This window comes from Mytilus trossulus, chromosome 1, assembly GCF_036588685.1.
Source record: "Mytilus trossulus isolate FHL-02 chromosome 1, PNRI_Mtr1.1.1.hap1, whole genome shotgun sequence".
NCBI lineage: Eukaryota > Metazoa > Mollusca > Bivalvia > Mytilida > Mytilidae > Mytilus > Mytilus trossulus.
The window spans coordinates 16,244,829-16,262,851 of record NC_086373.1 but is presented as its reverse complement, the minus strand read 5'-3'; the positions used below and the strand labels follow the sequence as shown (position 1 = coordinate 16,262,851).

At 31.7% G+C, this 18,023-nt stretch overlaps 1 protein-coding gene across 1 annotated transcript in view; it reads left to right on the top strand.

The window, feature by feature from the left end:
* LOC134716658 (dynein axonemal heavy chain 3-like) overlaps positions 1-18,023 on the top strand; it is a 138,213-nt gene that overhangs the window by 56,375 nt on the left and 63,815 nt on the right. The window contains exons 18-42 of the mRNA XM_063579667.1: positions 81-275; positions 602-790; positions 1,239-1,367; positions 1,751-1,951; positions 2,268-2,407; positions 3,629-3,719; positions 4,004-4,071; positions 4,366-4,594; positions 5,274-5,426; positions 5,803-5,941; positions 6,397-6,595; positions 6,796-6,904; positions 7,272-7,391; positions 7,959-8,129; positions 8,444-8,725; positions 9,174-9,338; positions 9,637-9,771; positions 10,431-10,518; positions 10,954-11,084; positions 12,240-12,340; positions 12,616-12,730; positions 13,251-13,384; positions 14,457-14,726; positions 15,858-15,875; positions 17,397-17,541. Coding sequence (XP_063435737.1) covers positions 81-275; positions 602-790; positions 1,239-1,367; positions 1,751-1,951; positions 2,268-2,407; positions 3,629-3,719; positions 4,004-4,071; positions 4,366-4,594; positions 5,274-5,426; positions 5,803-5,941; positions 6,397-6,595; positions 6,796-6,904; positions 7,272-7,391; positions 7,959-8,129; positions 8,444-8,725; positions 9,174-9,338; positions 9,637-9,771; positions 10,431-10,518; positions 10,954-11,084; positions 12,240-12,340; positions 12,616-12,730; positions 13,251-13,384; positions 14,457-14,726; positions 15,858-15,875; positions 17,397-17,541 — 3,717 coding nt within the window. The remainder of the gene's footprint in view (positions 1-80; positions 276-601; positions 791-1,238; positions 1,368-1,750; positions 1,952-2,267; positions 2,408-3,628; positions 3,720-4,003; positions 4,072-4,365; positions 4,595-5,273; positions 5,427-5,802; positions 5,942-6,396; positions 6,596-6,795; positions 6,905-7,271; positions 7,392-7,958; positions 8,130-8,443; positions 8,726-9,173; positions 9,339-9,636; positions 9,772-10,430; positions 10,519-10,953; positions 11,085-12,239; positions 12,341-12,615; positions 12,731-13,250; positions 13,385-14,456; positions 14,727-15,857; positions 15,876-17,396; positions 17,542-18,023) is intronic.

The window sequence follows — 18,023 nt, the reverse complement described above, 5'->3', positions numbered from 1 at the left end:
GAATCTTTAAAAAAATAAATAATTGTGTCACGTTTACTCTATGACTAATGAAATTAATGAATGATTTTCTTGGTACACAGAAAGCAAAGATAAACAGAGAGGAGTTGTTACTTGAGTTTGATGCCATTACACCTTATAATGAGATCCAGGAAATAGCTGCAGCCAAAGAACCATATGAGAAGTTATGGTCCACAGCTGTCAAGTTCAGAGCACAACACAAGACCTGGATGAAATCACCTGTCATCAAAGTTAATTCTGAGGAGGTTGAAGAAGAGGTATGTAATTACTCCATTAATTACAGGGGAAAGGTGTGTCTTCAATGAACACTTTATATATCTCAGTCTGTGACATAAAAACTGGCTATCACTGCCTATCAATGTAGGGTACTTATTTTCATGGATTTAGATTTGTTCCAAATTTAAGTGTTAGCAAAATACAAATTTTCAGAATTTGTTATAACCTTTAAATCTAGTTTCTACAATTTTTCATCACATAAATGGAACCAGAGGAAAAAAAGGTGTCTTCAGTATAACATATACTCTGACATGTGATTTGTTTCTTCTTAATCTGTATTAATGAATTGAATTTTAATTTGATCTAGGTACAAAACTTGTGGAAGACTTCATACAAGTTAACCAAACTATTCAACACAGCTTCTACAAAAGGAGCATTCCAGGCCTCACGTAGTATCAAAAGTTCTCTGGAGCACTTCAGGATTAACATGCCTAAGATCAATGCTATCTGTAATCCTGGAATCAAACAGAGACATTGGGATATGATGAATGAAAAGGTATGTTTAAATGTGGAAGGACAATTGACCAATTTCAAGTTCTTTTTTAAAAATTAGTTACAATGGTTGACCATTGAGGTCAATTGTAGTTGATGCCATTCAACAATTCAATTGCACTGTGATTTAATAACATCAGCATTCTGATATAAAAAATGTACAGGAAAAGGCATCAATGTGAAAGAAGTGTACTTATCTTGACCTAATTATTCATTGATCAGCACTTAGTTTTCATAAACTTTACTGTTTCCAGGTATTACATGTATAAGAAGAAAGTCAGCTTTTCAATTGTTTTGTCTTCTACATAAAGAATTATCTGTTAATTTAAAATATTCTCAGTTTATTCATTCTTAAAATATTAATTGGAAATTTTGGCGATAATTAGACTTAAAATGTTTTGATTTGATGTCATTTCTGTATTGAAATTTACTTTCCCTTGTGTAAACCTTAGGTTGGTTTTAATATGACACCTACTGAAGAAACTACACTAGAAGAAGAGCTGGCCTTAGGTTTAGACAAATATGTAGAACAATTACAGGCTATCAGTGCTCAAGCCAGCAAGGAATATGCTTTGGAAAAGGTAAAATATGGGTTATTTATATTCAAAAGATAAAGTAGAAAAATGAATAAGTGATTAGGATACAAGAAAGATAACGCAAATGTATAAAACATTACTACTGTAGATCCAGGAATTTTGGCATGCATTTATTATTGTTATTGTTAAAGAAAGGACAAACATTTACGATTTACTGTTACAATTTCAGAAAATGATGATAGTGATAATAATTTGAAAAGTTTAAATGCATGTTTTTTATTTGAAAACCCTATCCTTTTTCCATCCCCATTTTCAAAACCATAAGCAGAGCATAATATGGGGTTCTTTCTAACCTGAAAATTTACTAGTTATCACCATGCACTGCTTTCATTGGTACATAATTTATAATTCATTGTGATTATTTACAGGCCTTACAAAAGATGAAAGACGATTGGGAATCAATGTTGTTTGCCTTTGTTCCATACAAGGATACAGGGATAAATATCATGTCAGCACCAGATGAAATCCAAGTTCTCCTTGATGACCATATCGTCAAGACAACCACCATGAAAGGATCACCATTCATTGCACCATTTGAAACAGAAATTAATGAATGGGATTTGAAACTGGTATGTGATATTTTTTTCTGTGATACAGTTTTGTTGCTTTCAGTCTAATCTGAACCTTGCAAGAACCTTGCTGTTGCAGTTAATGAGAGACAAAGGATCAGATTTCAGCTGCAACTTAAGCTTATAGCTATAACACAATTTGAGTACAGCTGAATCATCACAATTCTGTGGCTCTCTTTATTGACGATTAAAATTAAACTTAATCTGTACTAAAATGTACATAACTTGCAAGAAGTTTTCCTCTTAGAATGTTTTGTAAAATTTAAAGTACCCCTTACCAGAGTTTTAATTGTAAAACTTTCTGTTGTATTTATAGCATAGAATCAAGGATATATTAGACTCCTGGTTAAATGTACAAGCTGCCTGGTTATATCTGGAACCTATCTTTGGATCACAGGACATCAGAAATCAAATACCAGTAGAAGGGAAAATGTTTGAAGAAGTTGATGAACACTGGTATGTAAAAAGTAATTATACCCCCGCTTTAAAAAAGGGGGGTATACTGTTTTACCTCTGTCTGTCCGTCCGTCCGTCCGTCAGTCCGTCCATCAGTCCGTCCGTCAGTCAGTCCGTCCGTCCGTCTGTCCGTCCCACAAAACTTTCGTCACATTTTTCTCAGGAACTACACATCCACCCTTTCTGTAATTTGGTATCAACATTTATATATGTCACCTATACCGTGTGATGCGTTTTCAGATTCATCACTTGTCAACTTCCTGTTTATCGAACACTTGTATGATTTTACACATGATAGCCAAGTTGAAAATTTTCGTCACATTTTTCTCAGGAACTACAATACAAGGATTTCTGAAATTTGGTTTCAGGATTTATATAAGTCAGCTATACCGTGTGATGTGTTTTCAGATTCATCACTCAACAACTTTCTGTTTACCGAACACTTGCATATTTTTACACTATTTATTTTTTCGTCGCATTTTTCTCAGGAACTACAATACAAGGATTTCTGAAATTTGGTTTCAGGGTTTATCTAAGTCAGTTATACCGTGTGATGCGTTTTCAGATTGATCACTTGACAACTTCCTGTTTACCGAACACTTGTATGATTTTACACATGATAGCCAAGTTGAAAATGTTCGTCACACTTTTCTCAGGAACTACAATACAAGGATTTCTGAAATTTGGTTTCAGGATTTATATAAGTCAGCTTTACCGTGTGATGTGTTTTTAGATTCATCACTCAACAACTTCCTGTTTACCGAACACTTGCATATTTTGACACTATTTATATTATCCACTTGCGGCGGGGGTATCATCAGTGAGCAGTAGCTCGCAGTTTCACTTGTTTATATTTTGAGCAACCATGTTAGACATTATAATATAAAGAAAATGACATAATCCAATTATCGTAAGTTGATTAATCACTAATAAACAGTTTAGATAGATTTTATGTAGTGTTGATTACGTACAAAAAAATTGCCACTTAATATGAGGGGGGATAGGACCTTTATCGGGACTCTGGGATCGGGTGTTTTTAAGCTCGGGATTTCGGGATCCGGGAATTCTTTTTTCGAATTTAGGGACCTCTGGATTACTTTTTATTAAGCCCGGGATTTCGGGATTTCATATTTTTAAGCCTGGGATTTAGGGATCAGGACCCCTCCTACCCTCCCTCTAATATGAATTACTTGGTAAAGATGAAAGTTTATACAATTACAGGAGAACAATAATGGAGAATGCTGTGAAGGACTGCAGAGCTTTGGTGGTCACTTCTCAAGATGAAATGTTAGAAAAATTACAAAAATCCGAGGTAATAATTTTAAAATGAACAGTCTGCAAACATTTAACATTACTGCCCTCTTTAATTTACCTGAGTCTTAACTTTCTCTTGGTAACAACAGTATGCTTTAAAAACTTTTATTGTCAATAGAAATAAGACAATCCAGACTTGAATGTTGCTCTGTCAAGGATGAATTATTATTTAGTTTGTGTGCAATAATCACTAAAAGTAGCCATTCAGCAAGTACACAGAGAATTTGGTGTAAAATTTATCATTTGTACATCATGTTTATGTTTGTTTTGTTTGTTTTCTAGTCTATGTTAGATGATATCCAAAAGGGACTCAATGATTATTTGGAAAAGAAAAGACTGTTTTTCCCAAGGTAAGTTAGAAGCCTAAGATTCTAATCTTTCTTTAAAAAATAAGAAACTTTTCATTTTATATATGAAGGAGTCTTTGAATATTACTAGATTATGTATGGTATTTTAAAACTCATGCCTCAACTTTGTGATAAAGCTATCCTTTTATCTGTATAGATATATGCAATCTGAAATGAATCATTTATCGATGAGACATCAACCAAACAATTCAACCAAACCAAAAAGAATACATGGTTTTTCAGTAATACTCTGAAAGTTTTCCATCATTGCACAAAAATTGTTTCACCTTTTTTTAGGTTTTTCTTCTTGTCTAATGATGAGTTGTTGGAGATACTGTCAGAGACGAAGGATCCACTCCGAGTACAACCACATCTCAAGAAATGCTTTGAAGGTATTTACCAACTGTCCTTCACTGAAGCCAAGGTCATCATTGCAATGGAGTCTGCTGAGAAAGAGAAAGTAGAATTCTGTAAGGTGATAATACCAGCTGATGCTAATGGATTAGTAGAAAGATGGTTATCACAGGTCAGTTTAATATTAGTTCTGATATTTTCATACTATATTAAAATATAATATTTAATTGGTATTTTTACATTTGTTCCACATTTACTGAACAATTGGCTAAGAAATTTAAGGCGATACATAGCTTATGCATGAATGAAATAATAAAAATTCAGATTTATGATAATCATAAAATCTTAATACCAAATTACCATCTTATATAAAAAATAATCTTGGATTTTGTGAAGGTCAGGATTATACTGTGCAAACACAATAAAAGGTAGGACAGTAGTTTATATTTGGATTGGATTTTTATTCCGCCTATCAAAAAACATGATCTGGAGTAAACGTGGTTGATATTTAAGAAAAGTTTGACAAAAATCATGGTGCCAATTTTACGTGACAGCGACTATAGTAAAGAATGGTACTTTAGATTGACATACTGTAAACCAACTTATTTTCGCGGATACTTTATTTCGCGTTTATCCCCAGCTAACCCAATTCCCGGCGATTTAGTTTCGCGATTTTCAAATTTACTTGATGTAGTTTGATAAGGAAAGATCCAAGTTATACATATTCACGACGATTTAATTTCGCGTTATTTTTCTACTCGCGAAAGTCGCGAAAATAAATCGCTCACGAAATTAAGTTGGTTTACAGTATTTACCTCATTTTAATACTTTGTATTTTGTCTCTTTAATAGGTTGAAGAAGTAATGAAGTTAAGTTTACGAGTAGAAGCTGCTAAAGCTGTACAAGCTTATACAAAGAAACCTCGCTGTGAATGGGTGTTAGAATGGCCTGGGCAAATTGTTCTGGCAGCAAGTCAGATACACTGGACATCAGAGGTCACTCAGGTAGGAATAGCTAAAACAAAAATTTGATCACTATAGTTAAATGCATGGAAAGTCAGATTTGACAAGCACACATAAAAATGGCATTGAGAAATTGTAAAGGTGGTTACCCAGGTAGTTGAATATAGAGAACAATAGACTTTACAAAGATAATGTACAAGTATACATTTTATCACTTGTATTTTATTATTATGATGTTATATTTGTATCAAAATTAGCCATACGACAGTTCTCATTATAGGTTAATGTTTTAATTGTTATTAATAGAAAGTGGATCATTGTGCAAATGGCTTAATGAGAATCCTTCTAATACATTAAGTGAAATTATTTCAGAATATATTATTTCTTCAATAAAGTCTCATCTTGTTATTATTTTTAGGCAATTACTGGAGGTTTCCTGGGTCCATATCTAGCAAAAAGTAATAAACAGATAGAAGAAGTTGTGAAACTTGTGAGAGGTTCGCTGACATCTATGGCTAGAATAACACTTGGTGCTCTTATTGTTATTGATGTCCACGGTAAGTTTGTTGTTACAAATTGTTGTTTAGTTATTCTTAAAATCATATTTAAAGTGACCTTCAACATCATACAAATTTGTTCAATACACATCCATACCCCTATAGGCAAGTCAAGAGATGTTCCCGAAAGTGCACATATTACCTTTTTGCACCTAGCCTTATCACTCATTCCATATCAAAATTAGTTAAAATAAAATATCCAAAAGTTTATTTCAGCTCTCTTCTTTCATTTCCACCCAAGAAAAACGTAAGAAATGTATGAGAAAGAGAAAGAAAAAAAAATAAAGAAAAAATACACTATGATTAAAGGGAACTAAATTTGTGGACAACGAAAAGAGGCCTCTTTGTTGTTGTATTAGGGTGTAAAATATAGACTGTAATTATATTCAAATATTTATTGGTATTATTCTCTGCCATAATTTTTGAGTATATTTAAGATTTTCTTAATTTCACAGCAAGGGATGTTGTTCATAATTTAAAAGAAAAAGAGATCAGGGGTCCCCAGGATTTCTCGTGGATCAGTCAGCTACGATACTACTTTGAGGAGGAGTCTGTAATGGTACGGATGATAACTACCTGTGTGGCCTACGCCTATGAATACCTGGGGAATACAGGACGTCTTGTCATTACTCCACTTACAGATAGGTGTTACAGGTAGGAATTGTTTCATATAGATTTTTCATTTCATACATTGCCATTGGTTCATTATTTTTTGTTTATTTATCTATCAGTTACCAATATTAAAGATATATTTATGCTACCTTTCATTGAATTCTATGTAGTTTGTTGTCAGATATATACTTACATAAAAAATGAATTTCGTTCTAATAAACAATATATTTTTATGCTTTAAGGACCTTGATGGGAGCTTTATTGCTGAATTTAGGAGGTGCTCCTGAAGGCCCAGCAGGTACTGGTAAAACAGAAACGTCAAAAGATTTGGCAAAAGCAGTGGCTAAACAGGTGGGTGTCAATAATTGCAAACAAGTCTAATATTAACATGCCTTTAAGTTAAACTAATTATTTGAAAACTCACTGTTTTCTCTATCAATGAAATTACAACTGGGTTTTTCCACCAATAAAAACTGGATGCCATAATAAAGCCAGGGATGCTTAAAGACATCATGAAAAATTAAATCAAACAATTTTAAATATCAAGGTCATGAACTGTACAGAAATCATGAACTTGTGCAATTTCCAAAGAAATATTTTATTTAGAAAGAAAACACCAATTATTATAATAATATCAGTCATACAATATACTCAGGATTTTGTATTGCTTTTGTTCTAAATTATTTGCCTATTTATGCATTTTATTATATTTTCACAGTGTGTTGTGTTCAACTGTTCTGATGGTTTAGATTATCAAGCCATGGGAAAGTTTTTTAAAGGGCTAGCTCAATCTGGTGCATGGGCATGCTTTGATGAGTTCAACAGGATTGAACTGGAGGTAAGAATTAAATGCATATGTGTTGATTATTTTTCATAGGAAATCATGTTTTGTTATTTTAAAAGACACAAAAACAATATCTTTAACACTAACATGTTTTGTTACAATAGAGAACAGAAGAAAAAATTATAGTTGAAAGACTATTTTATTACATTTACCACAAATGATTTAAATAGTTAAAAGGGAATGTCTGTTTGCAAAAAAACCTTATTTGATCCTACTATATGTTGTGCCTTAAAAAAGTTGTGTTATCTGGGCCATGTGCTATTTGTCTTTATATGATTATATTCTCCGAAAATTTATATGTAGTTGTTTTGTGTGGTGTATTAAAACCGTCCCATGTTTATAATCATGGTATATATTTTTGATATCGCATTGTGAAAACAAAGAAAGAAATGTCAAGATTTTTAGATTGTGAACTTTTCTTACCCACAATCTTGGACACTCCCTTCAGCCATGAGTAAAGACATTGCATCATAACTGGTACAGATGTACTAATAGTATTTTTGATGTATTTAAGGTCTTATCCGTGATAGCACAACAAGTATAATTCTGTTTGTATTTCAGGTGTTATCAGTGATAGCACAACAAGTACAGACTATACAGAGAGCTGTAGCAGAACAAGTGAAAATGTTTGTTTTTGAGGGAACTGAGATTTCATTGGATAGAACTTGTACTATATTTATTACAATGAATCCTGGTTATGCGGGTAGAGCGGAACTCCCAGATAATTTGAAAGTAAGTCAATTTATATAATGTAGTTGATATTCCTAATTTGATATTGTAACCAGGTTAATGTTTGTTAAGCTTTATTTTTGTAATTAAAATAATTATTAAAAACTAATCAATAAAAATTTTCTTAAATTCTTTTAAGATACATTTTGCACATTTAAATAATTGTGGAAAGCATTAAAAAAAACTAAGAGAAAATATTCTTAAAGTGCAACTCTCCAAAAATGACACACAATATAAACAACTTTGTGTTTCTTGTGTATTTATAGATTTATTTGAACAGATAAATGATAACTGACACTATATCTAAATCATTTCAGGTGTTATTCAGAACTGTAGCAATGATGATACCGGACTACGCAATGATTGCCGAGATATCTTTATATTCTATGGGATTTGTTGATGCTCGAAGCATGGCTACAAAGATAGTAGATACTTATAAACTGTGTTCAGAACAATTGTCTTCCCAGTCTCACTACGATTACGGAATGAGAGCTGTAAAGTCAGTGTTGACAGCGGCAGGAAATCTTAAACTCAAATATCCTGAACATCAAGAGGATGTATTGGTGCTCAAATCTATAAATGATGTTAATCTTCCAAAGGTAAACTTTTGTATATCCCTACTCTAACTCAAGTGTTTTATTGTTATCAACTTGTGTTTCCTTTCATTCGTTCTTCCAACAGATATTTTTGAAACTTTTGCAGAAACTAATAAACAGATTGACTTTGTATGTAGTCCGACAGTGACTGTGTTCTTTTATCTGTCATGCACTACTACTACCTGTTTCTGATACTTTGAATTACAAGTTGGGGTATGCTTAGCACAACAAGGCATTCATTGATGTAGGGTTTATTTCACTCTGTCTTTTTTCAGATCTTAAATTGTAATATTGAAGAATACCAGAGTGTCCTGGTTTTGAGAATGAATTATTTATAAGGAAAAATTCAGCAGTACATGTACTATAAAATAATACACCCAATGACTATTTTTTGATACATTTAGGTTGGTATATACTAGATTACAAATATTTTTATTATTTTCTATTACAGTTTTTATCCCATGACATACCATTGTTTGAGGGTATTATATCTGACTTATTCCCTCAAGTAGAACTACCTCAGATAGACTATGGACATTTGGAGGCAAGACTGAAAGAAAACCTACATAATCGAAAGTTACAAAGTGTGCCATGGTTTATAGAGAAAATTATTCAAGTAAGAGTACAATAAGACATATTTCAAATAAGTATGACCAAATGTCAGGAAGAATTCTAATTCATTGCTTATCATAATATTATTTATTCTAAGAATTAAAGCAGAGTTTCTAATTTTTAAACGCAGCCATTCTGCATGAAGTTTGAAAAATTGCTAATTGACATTTTGGTATCGCATAACAATAAACCGCACAAATATCATAATGACTTGTTGTTGTTGTATATGCGTCGAAATCTTTAGTTTTTAAAGTTTTTTGTCTCATTTTGAGGAATATTTTATTTAAATTTCTTTCTTTCAGATTTATGATATGATATTAGTGCGACATGGTTTGATGATAGTTGGGGATCCTTTAGGAGGAAAAACAAGTGCATTTAAAGTGTTAGCAGAATCTCTTGGTGACCTCCAAAAAAGTGGGGAGATGGATGAATACAGGGTAAGACACCTTTGAATATATTAAACTTTTGTTATGTTACACAATTTATGCTGATATCGTTTGTAGTGTTTATTTTACTCTTAAAGCTTTGTACATTAATGAGGAATACTATAAACCAACATACTTTTGCGAGCGAGTAGAAAAATAACGTGAATATTAATTGTTGCGAATTTGTAATAATTGGATCTTTCCTTATTGAACTTCCGAAAATCACGAAATTAAATAGCCGCAAAGTGGTCTAGGAAGGGTAAAACGCGAAATTAAGTATCTGCGAAAATAAGTTGGTTTACACTAGTTTCTTAATCAATTTTCTCAAAAGTTTAGAAAATCAAGCAGGATAATTTGATCTGCATATGAAAAAATTAGTGGCTTTAAGTTAGTTTTAATGTATCTAAAAAAAAAGTTAGTTTAAGGGTGCAATTGCCAAAATTCATTATTTTTGAAACTCTATACTTATATTGGATTAGGGTTCAGGTTAGTGTAAGAAATGAATTGAGTAATGTAAGGTTGAAGTCATGGTTAATGTTAGAGGCTGATTATACTCACAGTATGACCCTATATATATATTTTTCTCACTGATTTCATGCAGAAGAATACATATATAGATATATCATTCAATGTAATCTTTACTTTTCCTATACTCAAATCTTATTTTGTAGGTAAAGTATAGAGTAATTAACCCCAAGGCTGTGACCATGGGTCAGCTGTATGGTAGATTTGATTCTGTATCACATGAATGGTTTGATGGTCAGTATTTAAAACATTATGTAAATATAGTGTACAGGATAAAGTTAAATATTAGTATGTGCACAGCAAAAAACACAATAGCAAAGAAACAGCACTTTTATCACTGACCTTCTTCTCAAAGTCACTGCCTGACCTACAACACAGAGCAACGAAAAAAATCTCATATCACTGCAAGTTTAAGATGGCCCCCTACTACCGATTTCAGCACATATTTTTGCAAATTGATGAATACGTTATTTTTTTACCAGAATGCTTGTATGGTACGAAGACAACCTTCAGAAGATCCAATAAAACATTAGTAAATAACATATTATATCAATGAAATTTACCAAACACACAAATGAACTTCTTTTCAATAAATAACTATATGAACTAAGTTTTTTATAATGCTTGTTCAAAATGAGAGACTGATATAAATATTTTCTGCTTAAACAGGTATATTAGCAAATACATTCCGTGAACATGCAGCAGACATGTCAGACTATAGGAAGTGGATTATATTTGATGGTCCTGTGGATGCAGTGTGGATTGAGAACATGAACACAGTATTGGATGATAATAAAAAGGTACTGTAGATTTGTTTACTTTTGTTGTCATATTTCTTGGACTAAACTGTTGGGGAATCATGTTTTTTTGTCTATAATTCTGACTTTCCATAAAGTTCATATTTGATGTCAGAAGGGATATTTTTGCAATTTTATCTTAAATTCGAAATTAGCAAAATTAAAACAAAAATTTCCATAATACAACATACTCAAGATGTTTCCTTTTCAAGTTTAAGGAAATCTTGTAATATTTGATAAGGATTTACATCACATTAAAATACATCTATAGAAGACCATGATGTATCAAAAAATGTATATTAGTGTTTACCCAGTATATCATCAAATAGTTCTAATAATATTCCACAAACACATGAATATGTTAGCCTGCTTTGTCTATCTTTACATTTATATAGGCCATGTTGCTAGAATTATGTAAACACTATTTTGATTTCACTAAGACATATTAACATGCATTCCATAAAATTTTCATGAAATCATAATCTTTCAGTCAGTTTAATTGAAGTATGGAGCTGGCATGTCAGTTAACTGCTAGTAGTCTGTTGTTATTTATGTATTATTGTCATTTTGTTTATTTTCTTTGGTTACATCTTCTATAATCAGACTCAGACTCCTCTTTAACTGAATTTTAATGTGCGTATTGTTATGCGTTTACTTTTCTACATTAGCTAGAGGTATAGGGGGAGGGTTGAGATCTCACAAACAAGTTTAACCCTGCCGCATTTTTGCCCCTATCCCAAGTCAGGAGCCTCTGGCCTTTGTTAGTCTTGTATTATTTTAATTTAAGTTTCTTGTGTACAATTTGGAAATTAGTATGGCGTTAATTATCACTGAACTAGAATATATTTGTTTAGGGGCCAGCTGAAGGAAGCCTCCGGGTGCGAGAATTTCATGCTACATTGAAGACCTGTTGGTGACCTTCTGCTCTTGTTTTTTTTCTTTGGTCGGGTTGTTGTCTCTTTGACACGTTCCCCATTTTCATTCTCAATTTTATTACATATCAATGGAATCCTGAGGTTCAAAGAAATGTTGAAAAAAGAAATATGATAAACCAATATTTTCTTTTGAGAATTTTAAGGATTAAACATATCTTTTGTCAGAGGTTATTGATTTGTTAACTGGGCCAATTTCTCACTGATTTATTATTTACCTTTTCAGCTTTGCTTGATGAGTGGAGAAATTATACAGATGAACAACAAACAAAACATGATATTTGAAGCTCAGGATTTAGAACAGGCCTCGCCAGCTACAGTAAGCAGGTAAGTTAACAGGGATACATCACCCTTCTTTTATACAATATCTGAGTATTTAGAACAGTGGCTTATTGTGCAAAGTAGCACTTTTGAGATTTGGGAAATTTTTAGTAAATGTTCCCTTCAGAATCACTGTTCTTGAATTTTGAAAATATTTTTTTTATGTTACATAGGTTTCAAAGTTTCATAATGTTTTAAATGTAAAGCACAGTTTCATTGAAATTGATGCTTTAGTGAAATGATAATATATATATTAATTCTATGCAATACTTGACTTTTAGGGTTGGTATGATCTACCTAGATCCTCTACAGCTTGGCTGGGATCCACTCATCAAATCTTGGATGGAAAATGATCTACCACCAAATTTAAATGAAGAACAAAAGGAAACAATACAGGTTTGGAATGATAATTTATTATACATGGTGTAGGTTTTGCTAGATTTAACCTGTATTACTAGACCAAATAGAAATTAATCTGATTTGTTATGCTTTTTTTGTTGAAAAATCATTTAAATAGATATAAGAAGATGTAGTATTAATGCCAATGAGACATCTCACCATCCAAGTCACAATTTGTTCGAGCCTTTTACCAACTACAACAACTTTAAAAAAAAAAAAATGAAGAACAAAAATCTTTTCACACAAAGCACAGAGATTAATCATTACGATTTCAGGAAATTATGTATAAAATAAAATTGAGAAAGGAAATGGGGAAGGTGTCAAATCGACAACAACCCGACCATAGAGCAGACAACAGCCGAAGGCCACCAATGGGTCTTCAATGTAACAAGAATACCCGTACCTGTAGGTGTCCTTCGCATTGAACTAAAAATTTTATAAATAGCAAGTTATTTTGAATGTACAGTAGTTGTAATGCTAGATAATGTAGAAATATTTGCTGTTTTGTTTTTGCTAGCTACTATTTGATTGGTTGTTGCCGCCATGTTTGACCTTCGTGTCAAAGTATTGTCGCTGTTTGCTGACATGTCATCCAATGCACTTGACAAAGAGTATGTTGACATTATATGGATGTATGTTAGATGATGTCAGGTTAGTATCAGTTATCACATTTACAATATGTTTTTGTCAGTCGTTCAGTGATATGTATGGATTATCGCTATTTTGTGCATTTTTCCTTTGATCTTTTTTTGTGATAATTTTCATATCATGCTTGTTGCTTGAGATGGAAAAATTATCGCTAGAAACTAAGGAGGCCATGTGGCGTTGCTAACGAAATTGACATGAAATTGACAACGTCGTCATAGGTAAAATAGCGATAAACAGATTATCATTGGTCATCTCAACTCGATTGCTTTTCTCACTTTCGCTGTACCAGCTCAAGCGAGAAAATCAATCTCGGTGAGATGATCAACGATAATCTATAATTATCAGGTTTTTCTACACATTGATATCATAGAATTTGGCCTCTTTAGAATCTAAAAAACTAGGGGTAATCTTATTATTGTATACCAAAATGAAATAACATTTTATACGCAAATGAAAATATTGCCAAGAATTCATTAGAGTCTGAAACAGTGAATTATCAGCCCCAAGCCACAATGTGAACTTTTTTGACAAATGAGCTAAGCTTCACCTTGTTTGGAATGGCTGATATTTTTTATGATATCTAAATGTTCTATTCCTGATTGTTTACCCTCTCTTTAACAGTTTTATGCTAGACCAAAGTAGGCTTCATAAATGTCTCCCAACACATTGAGACATTGCTGATACCTTCTCTTCGCATATTGTGGCATCACTGATTAGTTTTGTATCGGCCTCATAGCCACGATACAAGAAATAAATAGTGACTGAGCAAGGGGATATTGACATAGAGAAGGATGATAATGTTAGAATTCTATCAGTCTATTTTCTTTATTTTCTTAGAATTAACAGAATTGCTAGGAATTTGTAAATGAGAAAGCAAACCGACAATACTAAAGTCCTTAAGATATCTGAAGGTCAAGATAAGGTCAAGACAAAATTATCTGTCTGATTTTTAAGTAGCAACCTAATTTGTATATAGAATATTATTACAGTGTTAACACATTTATGCACCCAGGTCTGAATGAATATCACATTTTACTAACAAAAACTTAAAGAAATATTTTTGTTGACTTTGAAGGAAAATTGGTGATGAAGAAGAAGAGGATGATTTTATTGATGAAGGGGACGAGGAAAATCTAGATGATGAGGAATCCCCACAAGAAAAACCTCAGGCGTCTGAAGAGGAGAGGAAAATGATAGAGGAAAGAACCAGCATGGTTGTTGCTCATTTCTTCTTTTCCATTGTCTGGTCTATTGGTGCTACGTTAGACATGAATTCAAGAATCAAGTTTGACGAGTTTTTCCGTGCTTTATGTGAGATGGACGGTAACACAGCCAAATATCCAAAGTGAGTGTCTGTATTAATACTATATAACATTCTGTTTGTTTTACATTTGTAGTTTTATGATTTGATGTCCCTCCTATTTTCTTTCCTTGAAATTAGATTAAATTGTTAGATTAAAATAAAGAAAAAAACCATGTGTATAGTGATTATATAGGTCCATAAATAATACCTTCTCTTTTACAATGTACCATAAAGAAATTTAAGTAAATGTAAATACATTTAACATTGAACATACTAAAGTTCTACATGCACAATTACTGGATTAAATTTAATTTTTATATTGGGTACGATCTGAGTTAGTACTAGACATGAAAAAATCTATTTATTAGGTATAAAAATGTGATTAGTTTGTTAGATATATTCCTTACCTGTGTTTTATACGAAATATTATGATTTTAGTTTAGTTTAGTTCTAGTGGAACACATTATTTTATTGCATAAACGAATCCCTGTATTAAATCTTTTACTGCACGAATATTGTCACTGTAGTTGTACTGCTTAACCAACAAACTAAAATCATGCTGTCAACCCTGTACAGCTAAGCTGAACATTAGGATTCCACTCTGAAGGGGTCATTTAAATGACAATTTTTTCATGGTTCAAATTATCAAAATTAACAGGTCACTGTTTACTGATTTAGTTTTAGGTCTCTGCAGAAATCTGTTGAAAAAAAAGTTGTAATACAGTTTGATAAGTTTGTTAGTTGGCAAAGCAGTATAAAAGATATATAAATCATTTCCAAGGTGTGTCTTAATTGATTTTAGAAAATGTAAGACATGAGTCAAATAATGAACATAAAGATTAAAATACTGCTCAAAGTTAAAGCTTCACAACATTGACAGATTCTTTGGATAAACAAATAGGAATTTTAAATTTTCTTGAACACTCAAATTGAAGGTTCACCTTTACTTATCCATAAATGAATATGAATTCAAGTAGCTGCTACTTAAATTTATATTTGTTTGACTAGATTCCAGAAAATTTGCATTAAAGTTGGAATATCTCCACCTTTATATCTGTTAACATTCAATAGTCTCCTAAATTTCACTTTTTGACAATTGGGAAATGAGACACACATTGGAATGATTGAACTTAACACTTACACTATATAATCAGCTTAATTTACATGTTATAGGGTTAGAGGCATGAATAGGTAAGAATCCCAGTGAGGAGGTAGATTGAGGAATTCCCCTTAGCTATAAATAGTATCCTCCCGTTCAAGCTTAATGTGGCAAGAATGTTGATGTCTAAGTTATTAGGTATCATTAGTATTTTATTGCAAGAAAGCATTCCCCTGACAATCTGCTCAAATCTTGTCCAAATGAAATACCTGCTTATAGACAAGAAAGGTGATGACAGTCTAGACATTTATGCACATGTCAGATAAATTCAATCTTATGATAAATAGAATTTTAAATGCTTCAGCTAAAACAGAACAACCTTAGATAGAACCTAAAGTGTGAATAATCATAATTTAAGAATTGTGAGGAACAATTCTAGTGGAAAATTCTACATGTCAGGAATGAAATTTTTGTTTTTGTTATTCTTCAAGCACAAAGTTCAGAAGTCTTTAGATTCCAGATGATGGATGCAGAAATCGTAATTCAGTGGATGCAATTTTTTTTACAATTTTATGTACTTTTAAGTTTTAAATTACTTTAAACTTTGATTATTATGCTGTGCAAGAACTTGTACTCATAATGTTATGAGATGAGTTTACGAAGAATGCAAGTTAAAACTGTTGGCTAATCATGAATCACAAAATCCCTGTCTTCTTATCTATACAGTTGACAATCAAGTCAAAGGTCTTTAATAAAAACATTTAGTCGTGAAACTTCAAATTAAGGTCTTGTTTATAAAAAGAGATCACCTATAATTCAAGATTAACCTCAATCTGTCTCAAGCTACAAGTATGGGAAGGTGGTAGATTTTATTTCAATATGGTTTGCTTGTATACATTTTATTTCTATTACAAATTAAACACTGTTGGCGACAGTTTATATCAGTGATGCATTAACAAACATTTAGTATTTAGATTTTAACATGGGGTGTTTTGATTTTAAACATGTATGATGACTAACTAGCATGATTTGAAAATTTCTGTTTTCTAAGTAAATAAATAAATAACAAAAGTTAAGAAAATCATATTTTTCTATCTTTTAGTGACTTAAATTAATTGGCCTCATAGTGATGGTCTAGTATTTTCCTTGTATTCAACAAACTTCAATTTTCTCACCATTTAAATGTTCCAGATTTATCCTTTGTATCCAATAGCAGCTTTATATATCTGATATGAAAAATATGTAGTGATAAATTTTAAACTTTCCAACAGCCCTGAAATCAAGACCATAGAGAATTACATGCTACAGTTATCTTTTTTATTTTATTGACACTGTTTAGAAAACATCTTATTTTAACAAGTAATTAATTACAATAACTTTTTTACTGCTACCTTTGAAGAAGACGTGGTCTTCTTAACAATCTCATTTTTATTGGATTTCTTAACAGTTATAATTTTTTTTACCTTTTTCCATGTTTTTTTTTTTTTTTTTTTTTTTTTTTTTTTTCTCTCTCCATGTTAGTTAAATACTTAAATAATTGGAGTATATCCTTGTTTTGCAATGTACATGTTTTAATGTTTTAACGTGCTAATTCGTTATTTGATTCATGACAGACCAAAAGATTTAAAGTTTGCACGGAACCTGTTGATTCCAAAGAAAGGCACAGTGTATGACCATGTTTACATCAAGCGTCAATATGGATCCTGGAACCTGTGGAGCAGTCTTATCACTCCTTTCAGTATTGATGAAAAAGCAAAGGTAATAGTGAAGACACATGTCACTTTCTCTTACAATGTCCAGAATTCACTTAAAAATTTGTATTTAATGTTTTGCAGAGCTTTAGTTGTTGCAATGCAATGCTTATTGGGCCATGTGAACTTCATTTATTTAATTTAGAAATACTGTAAATTCAGAAATTATTGTGAGGTTTTTATTATTGCGAATATTGCGACAGTGTTGTAAACGCAATAATTAAAACTCACATTTTGTTATATTTCAACTGAATAAAGCATGACTTTTCTCAAAATCGTAAAAATTGAAATCGTATTTAAGTTCAAAATGACAAAATCGCAATAATAAATGCACGCAATAATTTCTGAATTTACAGTTCTGAGGATGTACCTAAATAAAGAAACCTTACTTTAAAACTAAATATATTTCTTCTGATTCTCTTTAAAAAATGTACAAGATATATGTAACTAACAACCACAGCATATATCATGAAACTTCTCTTCTATATC